Below are 15,145 nucleotides of genomic sequence, written 5' to 3'. Positions count from 1 at the left end.
TTATTAATATTTGAATATATTTTTTTGTGTCCAATAAATTGGGAATATGGTATTTTGGTTATGTTACAATGACACAAAACTTTATGAAATTAAAACAGAGTAATTATGTTTCTTTGTTAAAATTATCCCACCAACCGCGCCACATTTATTCCTGACTCCATTCCTGTATCCCCGCTCTGTAATCAATGGTGAATTGCGACGCCGCACGAAACGCGAAATTATTTCGCAGCATCTCTCACAGTACCGGCGAGGTGTGTCGCGCAAAACAACCCCTTGCTTTTAACGTCGGTTTTATCCCTTTTTCTTTCAACTTCACAAGAAGTGGGTTTCAAGTACATGTGCAAAGATGGGTTAAAAAAGAAGATTGGTAATAGGTCGGTTTTATGTGCTGGCGTTTGCTTTTTAAAAAGCAGGTAAGTATCACTTAATTATGAACTCTTTTGTCTTTTACGAGTTTGAATACATGTTGATTCTAAAACTATGCCATCTGTTATAGTTTATCGAATGTAAATCGTTTTCTTTAATTGAACCGAGTGAGTTTCACTGATATTTGTGAGTAGTAGTGATGATTGTTGGAAAAAAAACCATTTAATTTTGGATAAAAACAGAAATAAGTGAGATATAACTAGTTAACACGATTCTTATATTCTTATACCTCAGCTGAAAGTTATTATTTATTCATAAAAACGCCAGGAAATAATTTTTTACCTATAAAACTCGGTAAACTTAATATAAACAATATTTAAAATAATTAACAATGACAAATTTTGGCCACATTTTTATAGTTGTTTGGGTCAAGTTCCCTCGTTTCAGACCGACAGTAATACCCCAATATATTTTCATCCCAGAATCCCTTAAAAAATCTTTAAAAATCATGATGAAAACGCTACCTCTGTTCATCATTCATAACTCCTAAGTTGTCAGGGAAATGTGAGATTAGAAAATGAATCTTCAATGTCATATTCACTCCTATCTCTTAAAAACTGACCTCCAAGCAGCTTTTCAACTGGCACATAAATAACTTCAAACCCCACACTGGGAACCTTTTATCACTTTGTGTATCCGTGGGTCAAAAAAATCTTCCCTTTTTTTTCTTTTATAATATTTGGAAATATTTTTTGTTAATACCGGAACGCATCACTATTCGTGTTTATCTCCTTCAAAAAGTTTGATGTGAAATAGGGTGAACCAAAGTTTTTGAGATCTACAAACAACTTACATTACTTACTATACTTTTTTCGAATAGACCATTCTTTTTTATCATAATGGTGCTTTCTGCCTCCGCTATCCCACAGACAAAGGAAACAAGAGCATTTGGTAAATCAACCTTGTAAAAGCAATAACCAAACGACTTTGAGGTCGTTGTATACTGTCCATTGATGTTCTTCATACTTTATCAATTTTATCAATGCAGGTATACATTGATTCATATTTACTACATTACCCAATGGTGTAAATGGTTTTCTATTCCTGTTGTGCAATAAAACAACTTTCAGACTGTACTTCACAGAATCAACGAATAAACGCCATCCTGATTCATTGCTTCAAAAAGTTCTGAGATGTAATTACATTAAAAGCAATCCCTTTTAAAAATTCGAAAGCCGTTCTTCTGGTTTCAAGTAACTTTCGTATCTGGTATCTATGAATTCCACTGTTGTACGCGAGATCCAAGAAGTGTTGTTTTTGATCTTGATATTTGTGAATCTCTAATGCGATTCTTTGATTCAATTCCTTAATTGTCCTCGAATGTCAAGTATGTTCTGGAAGGGATAAATCATCGGAATCATTAGAAATAGATTTAACTTCAATATCACTTCCATTGTCATCTTCACTTCATGCTCTATCAGAAATGCACAAAATTAGAAAAATCTCACAACAGAGTTTTTTTCTGGAGTTGTCTGACCGGTTATCATCAGTAGGTGTATCTAGATCAGGTAATTTATATGACGTAACTAAGATGGACGACTGCGGGAACGTTCCCGGCCCAAAAAGCGAGAGGTACGTGTATGGTGGTGCCAAAATATTTGGAAATTGTGCTCTTTTGAGTTTGCTGGCCACACGGGTACATTTTCTCTCTGGTATTCTGCAATTGGAGTCGTATGCAATCTCTAATATCACGAGATTAGGGAAGACTGTTGTACCTTGAAACACTTTTTTGAAATTTCCACACAGAAAAAATTTAAATAATTATTGCAAAAATTTGGGCCTTTCAATTTGTGTCCATTTATATATCAAATTCGCAAATTGAATTTTAAAAACAGTTATGCATTAAGAGTGAGTAGCACAAACTTTGTATTGCTTACATTGCGTTCTTGCACCTTGAATCGGACAGTAATAAAAATAACAAAATAACATTTAAAACATAAGTTCATTAAGAATTTATGAAAAAATTGTAAAAACTCAAAAACAACACAAAGTTTCTTCTTTTATGAAAATTCTGCATTTAAATAATAGAAATCTTTTTTTTTTTTTTGACCATATTCACACTCATAGATCTTTCACTTGGCCCAACGACCACAATTAATGCAGCGACTCATTTTTCACCACATTTATCAGCATTCGTTGAATTTCCGCAAAAGTAGCACTCTTTATCTGCACTATCTTCGTCATCTTTTGACACATAGGCAACGCTATTTTCACTTTCGGAAGAGGTCTCCACTGCTTGATATTTCCGTTTTTTTCAAGTTTTATTTAATTTTTTAGAATGGCGAAACTTTTGGAGTTGAATTTTTACCAAATTTAGGTCTTTCGTTACCGATTTTATTTTTTTGCTGAGGTTTCTTCTGATTTCATTCTTCTCTGGGGTGTCGGTTGCTATCATTGTTTTCCAGTCGTTCTCCCTTCCTGTCTTTCTGTTTCGAGGGTTTCTCCATTTAGATTTTAAGGTGTCAATAGTAGGGTCTTTATGCCTGATGACCCAGCTCTTGAATCATCTGTTGTTTCTTCTCTTTCAAAGCTAAAGACTCTCTTAGTAGGAAGATTAAGCTGTAGTACGTTATTTTCCAAATAGCGATTCGTTACATGGGTACCCGTAAAATCTTGATCTGAAAATATTTCGCTGTCCAGTGGATATATACCGGAAGATCTAAAGCCACTTGAAATATTGCTGGGCGTGAAAGCTCGAGGAATAGCTGTTCTCAGATACTCTGTTACTGAGTAAATGTCAAACGTTTTTCCTCCATTACTAAACAACCAAGACTCTATACCATGGGAGTAAAATGTTTTAAGAGGACAATATATAGTTAAATCGAGTGGCTGGAGCTTGTTTGATGTAGGGGTAGAAATGTTATCGCGGTGATTCCAGCATCCGAAGCTTTTTCGATTGATTCAATGGTCAAATGTGAATCGTGATTGTCCAAGAATAATAACCGTTGTTCATTTGACCTGCAGCTCCGATTGTTCCAGGAGGTGCGCCAAACAGCATTATGTCTTTGAAAAAACTCTGGAGAATATCAGCATTGACGGAATATAGTTACCAGTAGTATTAACTGCTACTATCATACTCACAAGAGCTTTCGGCTGATGTTGAAGTTCCTAGTTGCTTAATTCTTTTGGTGCAACTATTTTCGACTGCGATTGACAGTGATTACACTCGTTTCATCTAAATCCCAAATTCGGTTTGGAGGAATTGTTCCAAATCTGCTGTGAACATCTTTTATGTTGTCAAAAAATTTTTATACATTTTACACAACTCTATTAAAACTTGTCGATCTGCTTAGACTTGTTGATTCTGGTTTTCGAATTGATAAAGTGTTTTGACGCCTTTTTAAAAGTCGTTTATCCACTCCTCACCAGCAATTTGCTCTGCATTCCATGTAACTGGATATTTTTTTTATTGGACACAGCAAATTTAAAGTTAATTGTCTTTAAATGGTTTCAAGGTCCAAGGTACACCAGTTTTCCCTATGATGCATGGTTATTTATGACTAGTGTTGTCAACATTGTTCGTGACAAGTGCAGACTATTGGCAAATTGCCATAAACCGATATAATCTTTTATTCATTTTATTTATATAATTTTAAAATAAAATTTTCTAAGCAAGTTAAATAGCACAAACTTGATCGTTCCGAAAGTTAAAAAAGAAGTCCTTACCGATGTTTCTTTCGGTATCTATATTTAGTGGTACTATTTTCCCACACAACAACCCTTGACGCTTGGCAATAAATCAAGAAGGGGGATTCTCAGGATTTTTTTCATCTTCTTCCGCTGTCACTTTCTTCGAGTTGAAACAGTCCACTCCGGTGTAGTTGGTCCACTACTGATCTTAGCCTTGACGGCGATGCCACAGTCATCTCTCTCTTTTCTGCTTTTTTCACATTACTGAGTGATGTGTCAGTTTTCAAAATAAACCGCCCAGTGCGGCTTTGTTGGTCAGAAATACTTCCACAACATAGAAAATGAGTCTTGCAATTTAAAATGGGTCCGCTAGAATATCGCTTCACGGCATTAAGATTTTTTCTTTTTGCCAAGTACCATGAAAACAGAAATAGCGGAGAAATTATGCAAAATATTTTCCCTATCCACAAATTACACTCATATATCTTCCTTAACAAAACAGAGAATAAAAAAAGATAAAAACTGCATTCGTGATTATAGAAAAAAAAGGCATTTAGTCACCAAGTCCATGTGTCTACATCTTCCCACAGTAGTCATAAAGTAATATTGATTCCTCAAATTTAAGACGATTCAAGGGTCCACCTTTCTTTGAAAGGCTTATTTTTACTAAGGTGTTAAATCCATGGGGTATCACAGCACAGCAATTACAGAAAAAACACAAACGAAAAATGGCAGTGATGTGGTCACTTGTCCTCGGGGCCTCGCGCCAAGATCTTCTACCACTTCCTCTGCTCCCCTTGCTTCGCACTGCTTGGAGTAGAAACAACAATGGAATGATGCGCTGACCTCGGTGCAGAGTGAGCGACACACCGCATATATCACGAAAGATAGCAAAGCAGCAAACATGTAGTAACAGTTGTCTCGCGATTTTAAAACGTATTTGTAAGCTCTTCAGCTCTGGGAGATCAAATTGCCTACGTAGGCCTCTCTCTCTCTCACACTATCTCTCTTTTCTCCCCACTTTTTTTGTATCAGTGAACATTCAACGACCCCAGCATATCCTCAAGACATTTTTTTAGGTATCATGAAAATATAATGTTATTTATAGTTTTCTCAAAAAATGTTGACAGCATTAGACATAAATACCCACGCGACGTACTCTCATGATGTTAGAGGATGCATAAGACTCCAACTGCAGAAGACCAGAAACAAAAATGTACACGTTTGGTCAGAAAACTTAAAAAAGCACAATTTTCAAAGATTAATTCTTCGAAATGTTCTTGATTCTGGGTCTCTTCAGTTTTAAAATTAGTTTTGTTTTGATAGTTTTAAAAAGAAAGAAAAATTTTGACGTTTAGAAACCTAAAATTAAGAATATTTAGATATATTAATATATCAAAAGGTTTAAGAAATGAGAAATTGAAGAAATTTTCAAATATTTTGACACCTCTATACACGTACCTGTCGCTTTCCGGGTCGGGAATATCTCTACAGTCGTTCATATTGGGTTTATAATGTCAACTACCTGATCAAAAAACATCTACTGATGATAACCGATCAGAAGTGATTGTCTATCGAAATCCAGTTTTGACGCAAAAAAGTTTGTGATTTTCTGAAAGAGCATGAAAATATGAACAAATATTTGCGATTAGACCATTTTTAGTCGAATTTTTCAAGGAAAAATTAGACTGTTACGGTAGGCATTACTAGAAGAAAAATGGGGGGCACATCATTTTTCCCATGTTTTGAGACCTCCTGAACATGATTATGATGGTTTTTCGAATGTCTGTAGTTTATATATATATCTATATATCTGTTTAAGCTACAATTCTTATTTTCGTCTCTCGAGCAATTGCTATGGGTCAGATTTGGTTCAAAATTAGCATACATGGCTTTTTTGGCGGCGGATTGATGTTATTAGAGTTTGGTTGAAAACAAATGAATATTTCGAGGGGTCTCAGTGCAAAAAAGTGGTTTTTGACCTTTGCTCACCTCTGCAGGTCAAACGAAAAGCGACTGAAAAATGAAATTTCACATGTAGGTTCAATTAGTTGCGAGATGATTTCCTGTCTAAGGTCGAAACTTTCCATCTCCACCCCTCTCCATTTTATGGTCATTTTTGTTATATTTTCTTATTTTTTGGCAAGAAAAAGTTTAACTAGAGGGTTCGAACTTCGCATGCAAGTAGGGGTAATGTTGAAGAATTGTCTTTCTCGAGTTCAAAGTTTTCTTCTTCAGTTCTTCTAGCACAAAACGCCAGAAATCATTTTGATCGTTTTAATTGTTGAACTGGACCGCCTCCTATTTAATGAATAATACGAGTATGATCGTTGCTAGGGTGATTTTTTTTACCTCCCATTTTCGAAGTTTCTTGTCATTATGACAATTTTTTCTTTGTTGCCAATTGGAATTGAACAAGAGGGTTCGAGACCACCGGGTCTATTGAAATTATGAATTTTCATTCGAGAGAGAGAGTTAACTTGTGAAATGAAAAGTTATTGAGGAATAGCAAATTTTCCATATAAAGAAATAAGATTGAGAATTGATATCATTTCCAAGAAATTCATTTCATGGAGAGATTTGTTTGTGTATTAGTTAAATTCTTCATTCGACGAAAAATTCGACTTTCGTGATGGAGCTCACGGCTTTTTTTTCAGCTTTTAGTGGTTTTTAGCTAAAGTTCCTAGTCTATAACAAGTTGATAGAGTTTTAGAGAGAGAAATTTGAGAAACTCTGATATTATTTGTTTATACATCCCGAGGAGCTCGAGAACGTACTTCTCTGATTCTAAACAAAAACATGTTTTGGAGAACCTATTAAATCGTCTCGAAATAATATAATTTCAACTTCTTTTCAGATAATTCAAACAATTTTCGGAGTCATTTATGAAGAAATATAATTGCAATCGATTTTGATAGAGAATTCGTAATGACTACGACTCTCCCGATTTTTACAGCAATTTATTCAACAAAGCAAGAGGATGCTACAATTACAGTTCCAGGTAAGTTTCCATTATATCGGTTTTTGTTAGAAAGACGGCCATTAGCGTGATCAACATGGAGTTGAAGCCATCGATTTTCTGATTAAAATTTTTGAATAAAACTCTGAAGTTATTGTTGAAACGAACAAAGTGTCTTCGAATAAACTGCTATAAATTACTCAGGGCATGTTTGTTAAAATGCAAAGATCGTAAAAATAACATACATGATGTGAATATTTAACTTCATTAGGACATTCTGGTCTCATTTTCATTCATGCAAAAAGAACGCTAGTTATAAAATATTCATTATATGACAAAGTAGGTATCTGAAGTAATGGGAAAGAATTTCTGGAAATGTGGAACATGTTTCTTCTGTAAGCCTTTTCTGAACTGAAAAAATACGTGTCTTAATATGTCAGTGTACATGTATAGAATATAATAATTTAGTCAAAGTCATATTAGGAGAAAAATAGCTTCCATATATTTTTATGAAAGTTTATAACATATACAAATTATTATCTAACAAATATAAGGTAATTAAGATGTATTATCAAACGGACTTTCAAAAATTTAATCACGAATATATTATTAGACCAGGGTAAAAGCAATGAAGAGTGAAAAAAATAATAGTAGGATGAAACCTATTGGAAAAGAAGGAGGAGACAATGATAAAATGGAAGGAAAAATAATTTAAGGGTTATCTGAGGTCGGCAAGGGGGGGTGAGTTCTTAGGGGTGAAAATCGGTTTATCTTGATTTCCGGCAAAACTACAAGTCCTATACAGGGCGATTCATTAAGAATGTCCAATCTCTGAACTGTAGATTCTAGACCTCAAAACATGATGATTCTGCTCAACATGCCTTATGCAAATATTGCTAGTTTCCGAGATACGGGGTATTCAAAGTTTAAATTTCTCTTTGAAAATTGGCAATTTAAGTTTTTTGGCATGAGGAATCATAATTTGCACTCTAATTTAACATTGCTAATAGAGGGCGCTAGTTACACTTGTTTGTGTTAATTAAATCAAAGTAAACTTTTTTTGGGCTAAACTTACAACTAAAAAAATATTAAAAAGCTTTGAATTCTACAAACAAAGTTACTCTTCTTTGATTTGTGTAACTTAATCAGTTATCGAGTTATTTGCTTATGAAAAGTTCAATAAATTTTAATTTTTTCATAAAAAAATTTTATTATTCCTTAAATATGTAACAATAACAAATTTGTGAACAAAAATAAAAAACTTCAATACTTCAATACACTTTACGCTTTCGTAAAGATCTCTTAATATCAAATAATCCTTGTCTATTATTTTTAATTACATCCGCGGCTGCTTCTATTTCCGTCGTAGTTGTGGAAGAAAAGTAATTTTTTCTTTGTAAACTAATGTCTTCATTTGCGACCAAATTGAAAAATCCAAAGGATTTAAATCAGGGCCTCTTGGTGGCCAAGCAAATTCACTTCCACGACCAATCCATCGATGCGGAAACTGTTCGTTTAAGTATTGACGATCTTGTAAAGAATAATGTGGTGGTGCTCCGTCGTGCAAAAACCACATATTTTATCTTAAAGCGAGAGGTATATCCTCTAGTAATTCGTGTAAATGTTCTTGAAGAAAATCTAAATAAAGAGGTCCATTTAAATTGGTTGGCAGGTCAAAAGGACCTATTAAATACCCACATATTACACCACACCAAATGTTAACCTTAAACTCGTGCTGAAAATGTGTTTCCCTAATAGCATGTGGATTTCCAGAATCCCACAAATGATTATTTTTATAATTAAATATTCCTCGTCTGGTAAATATTGCCTCATCAGTAAAAAGAATTGTATTCAGAAAATTTGGGTTAACATTTTGTTTATCTTGTAAGAAATGGGCAAATTGTAGACGATTAGGTAAACCTTAAGGTAATAAATTCTGAACAGGAGTGTAATGATATGGATGCAATTTTTCCCTCTTCAGTATTATAAAAATAGATGATTGGCTTATACCTGTTTGCAGACTTAATCGGCGAGTACCGATATCTGGATTCTCCGTAACACAAATTAAAATTTCATCTTCTTCATCGGCAGTGATTTTTTTGTAGCACCGTGCTCAGTTTTAGAGCGTAAAGACCCCGTTTCACCTAAGCGGTTGTAAAGATTTCACTACAGTTTGTAATTGGCTTAATTCACGAATGTGATTTTGATATTGAGACATCTTTACAAAAGCGGATCATGAAGTAAAGTTTTTTATTTTTGTTTACAAATTTGTTATTGTTCCATATTTAAGGAGTAATAAAATTTTTTTATGAAAAAATTAAAATTTATTGATCTTTTTAGAAGAAAATAACTCGATAACCGATTGAGTTACATGAATCAAACATGAGTAACTTTTTTGTAGAATTTAACGCTTTTTAATATTTTTTTATTATTTTAGTTGTAAGTTTAGCCCAAAAAAAGTTTAATTTGATTTAATTAACACAAACAAGTGTAGCTAGCTCCCACTATTAGCAATGTTAAATTAGATTGTAAATTATGATTCCTCATGCCAAAAAACGTAAATTGCCAATTTTCAAAGAGAAATTTAAACTTTGAACACCCCGTATCTCGGAAACTAGCAATATTTGCATAAGGCATGTTGAGCAGAATCATCATATTTTGAGGTCTAGAATCTACAGTTCAGAGATTGGACATTCTTAATGAATCACCCTGTATAAAAAAGCCAAATAGCAAGTTGTAGGTAATGAGAAGATCTACAACTTTTTATTCTCACTTTTTTCACGTAACTCCTAAATTTATGTTAAAAATTCAAAAAGATTCAAGATTTTGCCTTTTAATTTTTATCTTTTACAAATTTTTTTTCACGAAATTTAATGAAAACTTATCTTTTTATATTTCAAATATATTCTAATTCATTCGAATTGGAATATTTATTTTTTCACGTTGTTTTGACATAATATCGAAAAAGACTCTAATTTTCGAACGAAAATTCTCCCGTCAAAACATCAGCCACTTTTAATTAATTCAAGTCGGTGAGATTTTAAAATCTCTACTTTTTGATGGTGTAAAAACCATGGTAAACTTTCTCTGAAAAGGCAAAAAAGAAGAAAAAAATTCGCATCGTAAAATTTATTTATGTACAATTTTTAGATATTTATCAAAATTTTACATTCCAATTAGTTATGTTTATGTAATATGGAATTTCACGTTTTTCTTGTAATAATAGTAAGAAAATTCAATGAATAATAGAAAATTGATTAAAATGATTAAAAAAAATTTCGAATGTGAGTTTTTTTGTCTTATTTCTGTATTTTCTGAGAAAATTTACCATGATAAAGGTAATATTTTTTCACACCAAGAGGAAGTAGAGATTTCAATTGATAAAAATCTCATCGATTTAAACATTTAAAAAAGCTGATATTTTGACGGGAGAAATTTCGTTCCAAAATTAGGGTGCTTTTACAATATTATGTCAAAAGAATGTAAAGAAATAAATATTTCAATTCAAATGAATTACCGTATATTTGAAACAAAAAAATGTAACTTCCCTCTAAATTTCGTGAAAAAAAAAGATAAACATTACAAACGAAAAACTTGATTTTTTGATTTTTCACATGAATTTTGAGATAATGTGAAAAAACTGTGGATACAAAAGTTCTTAGATTATTATTACCCACAACACTTTGCTATTTGAATTTTTTTCCATAAGACTTGAAGTTTTGCCGGAAATCAAGATTTTTTTACTATTTTTTATCTTTAAAAACTCACCCCTTTTTCCTTCTCGACCTAAATGTTTATTCTTCTATTTTTATCGCATTCTCCTCCTTTTCCAATGGGTTTCATCCTACTATTATTTTTTCTGGTTTCAAATATTAACGATCCCAACAGATTATATCACAGCTTCAAGGAGAAAAAATAAACACGTAGAAATTATTTCCAGAATCTTAGGCCTACCACTAGAGTGCGTATTCGGAAATATAACATGAAAAAAGCAATTTTTTTTGAAGTTTACCCAATTAAGTGGCACATTATATACGATAATCGAATTATTCAATAAATTCTGTGCAATTTCCATTTCACAATCTATCTCTTCAAATAAGAGGTGAGGGAGAGTATGAATCTTGTTATGAAAAAAATGGCTGGGAGTCCGGTTCTCCGTAGTCAATTTTTCTAAACTTGATGTTGTTTTGGAGAACTTCTGTCCAGTAATATACAGGGCGTTTCTAAATTCATACGACATAATTCAGGAAGTGGTCGCTTGTTTGAAATTAAGACATGACAAATTACCTTAGTCCACCCCTTTCCGACGTATAACCCTTAATTCAGTAAATATAGAAACTTGAAATTCTTTAATTTAAAGACACCTCCATAGAACTAACCAGGGTGATTTTTCCAATATTTCTGTAACATTATACGGGGGTGAAACTTAATTCATATCAAAACGCATGTCGATTTCTTTTTTTTTGCCACGAGATATCTTGATAAATGTGTAAACTGCTAGAATTTCTCTGCAAATTTCTTTTAGGCTGGTTCACCCAAATGGAAATTTATTTTGGATGGAAGTTCTTACATTGGCCTAACTGCAGTAATTTAAACTGTTGTTATATTAATTTAATTAATAATGCTAGTTGTCGTTATCTAAATGTGAAGCAGATATTTCTAGTAATGGGGACAACTCATTAAATAAGTCATGTAACAAATCTAACAATTAAAAACTGAAATAATTAAACTATATAATTAGCGGTGCCCTAGGTGTTCAAACCGTCGTTCATAATTTTCTAGTTCCAATTTCTGCCATTTAAATACTTCGTATTGCCTGGTGGTAGTGGGTCTACACTGTGTCCCATTTTGGTTGAGACTGCTCAGATATTTTTAGAGATATAGGTAGATATGCGGTATTCGCAACCTGTATCACTTTTTTGTAGAACTTTTAATTTTATAATCAAAAATATTCCAACGACTTTTTGTCCCTAAAACACAAGGAGAAGACAAAAATTTTCGCTTTTGGAGATGCTCTTATTCCTCGGGTGTTTAAAATAGGAAAATGAACTGCTTATAATAGATATTTTGACATAAAAGTCAGTGGTGTATTTAAAAAAATTTTTAGTGCAATGTTTTTCAGATTGGTCACAAACTTGGTATTTTTTAAATGTAAAAATTTTGTTTTCTGCATACATTGATGTATGTTTATATAGAAGGTCATGAATTCTTTCGAACATACATAAAAGTTGAAAATGCCAAAAAATGCATTTTAGAACGGGCAGAAAAATTGGGCATCACTTTATAATCGTAGCATAAAATTAGGTCTACCACTATGGTCCTGAATCAAAAGAAGAGGCTAAGAAATAGTTTTTTTTCCAATGCGAGTTAGGGCCCATAAATCGCACAAGTAAAACAATTAACGCAATGAGTTCAGATTGTTAGAATCACTGTTAAAAATCATTCTTAAAAAAATTTTATAACTAGAGTTGACTTCATTTGACTATTTATTGTTCTAACATTTGAAAAGTTTATGCGAGAAAATGATTCTTATCAAAATTTCGGGGTGAAGTTCAAAAAGTACAACAACATTAACACGAATTCCATTGTAGTTATAGAATAATTAAACCTTTTTCAATTAATAAAATCGTGTTTTTATATTGAATCATAAAACTTATCGAACAAACATGTTCAAGAATAGATTAGATTAGTAGAAGTATAAATGAGTGACCAGAAAAATTTCTCAAGGTATAATCTAAAATAAATCATAATTCATGCAATTATGGCAGTAAAGTTTGGAGCACCCTCAATCGAATGTACCGGGTGTCCCAATAAGAATGGCTCTCGGCCATATCTCGGGAACCGTTTATAGTACAGCTTACAGAAAAAAAAAATTATAGCAAAAGTGACTTCGAGAAAAATCTGGAAAGTATTTACAGAGTTGTAGGTCTACCGCTAGAGGGCGTAATCGAATACCAGACATTATAAAATGAATAATTTACAAATTTTGCCTAATTAAGATGTATTTAAACTATGATTATCGTATTCTTCAAGAAATTCAGCGTATATTTGATTCAAGGACTTTTAGTCTATCTCTTCAAATAAGAGGTGGGGGGAAGCGGGAACTTTATTATGAAAAAACGCCCGTAAGTCCAGTTCTACTTAACCTATCTATGCAAACTTAGTCTTTTTGAAGAGAGCTCCTTTCTACCAATGTAAAAGTTATAATTTCGAAGCAACATAATGAGTAACGTATACGCTAGAGGGCGCTATTTATTTATTTTTTAAATCTAGCTAAAATGTTAAATAGAAACATGCAGTTTTAATTAATGAATATAAAAGTAGACCAAATTAACAACATTATAGCGAAAACCGCATGTCGATATCTTTTTCGTATTACGAGATATCTTAAGAAATGTGTAAATTTTAAGCATTTTCCTTTAAACATAAATTACTCCGGGTTCACTGAACGGATTTCAACATTTTTTGACTCCTCAAAATTGTATTTCCTTATTCTATTAATAATAGTTCCAATTATTATGTCAATATTCTTATGCTATCACCGGGAAACTGCGTTATGGAAGTTAAAATGGAAATATAACTTAAGGTACCTCGCGAGTGACGACCTAAATGTTCAAATTGTCGCCATCATTTTCGATACAAGCGTTTATTCTTTGAAGAGTAGATTGAACAGCAGTCTCAATTTCTGCTCTCGAAATACTCTGAATGGCGTTTCGTATTCTATCGATCATGTTATCTGTAGTAGTGGGTCTAATTGCACTAACAAGATCTTTAATCCGGCTCCAGAGATAGAAATCTAAGACGGTTAAGTCTGGGGACCTGGCTGGCCAAAAAAAATAGGCCTCCACGTCCTATCCACTTATCAGGGTAAGCATTGTCTAAAAATTCTCCAACTTGTCTGAAGAAATGCACTTGACACCCATCTCATACATTCAAAGTAAACGCCTATCATATCAAATGCTTCTTAGTTTGTAAGAATCAACTTAGATATAACTTTCAAGTAAATTTTATATCGAATTTAATGCACACAAATCGCAATGACACATGAATGAACAAATTACTAGGTATATTGATTTGACACAAGACATATTTTGTTTTTTTAATGGCCCACTACTTGTTTTTATATATTTCCATTTTAACTTCCATAACGCAGTTTCCCGGTGACAGCATAAGTAATATTGACATAATAATTGGAGATATTATTAATAGAACAAGGAAAGACAATTTTGAGGAGTCAAAAAATGTTAAAATCCGTTCAGACAAACCGTAGTAATTTATGTTTAAAGGAAAAGGCTTAAAATTTACTTATATCTTAAGATATCTCGTAATACGAAAAAGATATCGACATGCGGTTTTTGCTATTCTGTTGCTAATTTGGTCTAATTTTATTATCCTTAATTAAAACTGCATATTTCCATTTAACATTTTTCAAGGATAGTTATATTTAAAAAAATAAATAAATAGCGCCCTCTAGCGTATACTCATTAGGTTGTTTCGAAATTATAACTCTTACAGTAGAAAGGAGCTCTCTTCAAAAAGACTAAGTTTGCATTGGTGGGTTAAGTAGAACTGCACTTACAGGCGTTTTTTCATAATAAAGTTTCGGCTTCCCCCCACCTCTTATTTGAAGAGATAGTTCAAAACTTGTGAAATCAAATATATGCTGAATTTCATGAAGAATACGATAATCATAGTTTGAATTCATCTTAATAAGGCAAATTTTGTAAATTATTCATTTTATAATTTTTGGTATTTAATTACGCCCTTAGGCGGTGGATCTACAACTCTGTGAATAATTTCCAGATTTTTCTCTAGTTTACTTTTGTCATAATTTTTTTCCCGAAGCTGTACTATAAACGGTTCCCCAGATATGGCCGAGAGCCATTCTTATTGGGACACCCGGTATGAACAATTATGAGTGAAGGTGTTATCCTTGAATAACTAACTAACTAACTTTTTCCATGAGGGAAAAATAAGCATCTAAGAAGAATTACGAAGTAGAGGATATCTGTAATGGGTGCTAATTTCAATAAATTTTCCCAATATCCCAGCATTTCTTGAACAGTTTTGCATTTATCGTTTACATCGTTGCTCTATGGGTACAGAAATTCTATGGCATGAGGTTAAATC

At 32.6% G+C, this 15,145-nt stretch overlaps 1 protein-coding gene across 1 annotated transcript in view; it reads left to right on the top strand.

Annotated features, from left to right (window-relative positions):
* Positions 1-237: 237 nt before the first annotated feature.
* The window catches only part of LOC130897133 (uncharacterized), a 131,296-nt gene continuing 116,388 nt past the window's right edge, over positions 238-15,145 (top strand). The window contains exons 1-2 of the mRNA XM_057805761.1: positions 238-413; positions 6,914-7,057. Coding sequence (XP_057661744.1) covers positions 6,985-7,057 — 73 coding nt within the window. The 5' untranslated portion in view covers positions 238-413; positions 6,914-6,984. The remainder of the gene's footprint in view (positions 414-6,913; positions 7,058-15,145) is intronic.

The sequence above is a fragment of the Diorhabda carinulata genome, chromosome 8 (genome assembly GCF_026250575.1).
Source record: "Diorhabda carinulata isolate Delta chromosome 8, icDioCari1.1, whole genome shotgun sequence".
Classification (NCBI taxonomy): domain Eukaryota; kingdom Metazoa; phylum Arthropoda; class Insecta; order Coleoptera; family Chrysomelidae; genus Diorhabda; species Diorhabda carinulata.
The sequence above is the reverse complement of the archived record's forward strand: the minus strand, read 5'-3'. Positions and strand labels throughout refer to the sequence as shown.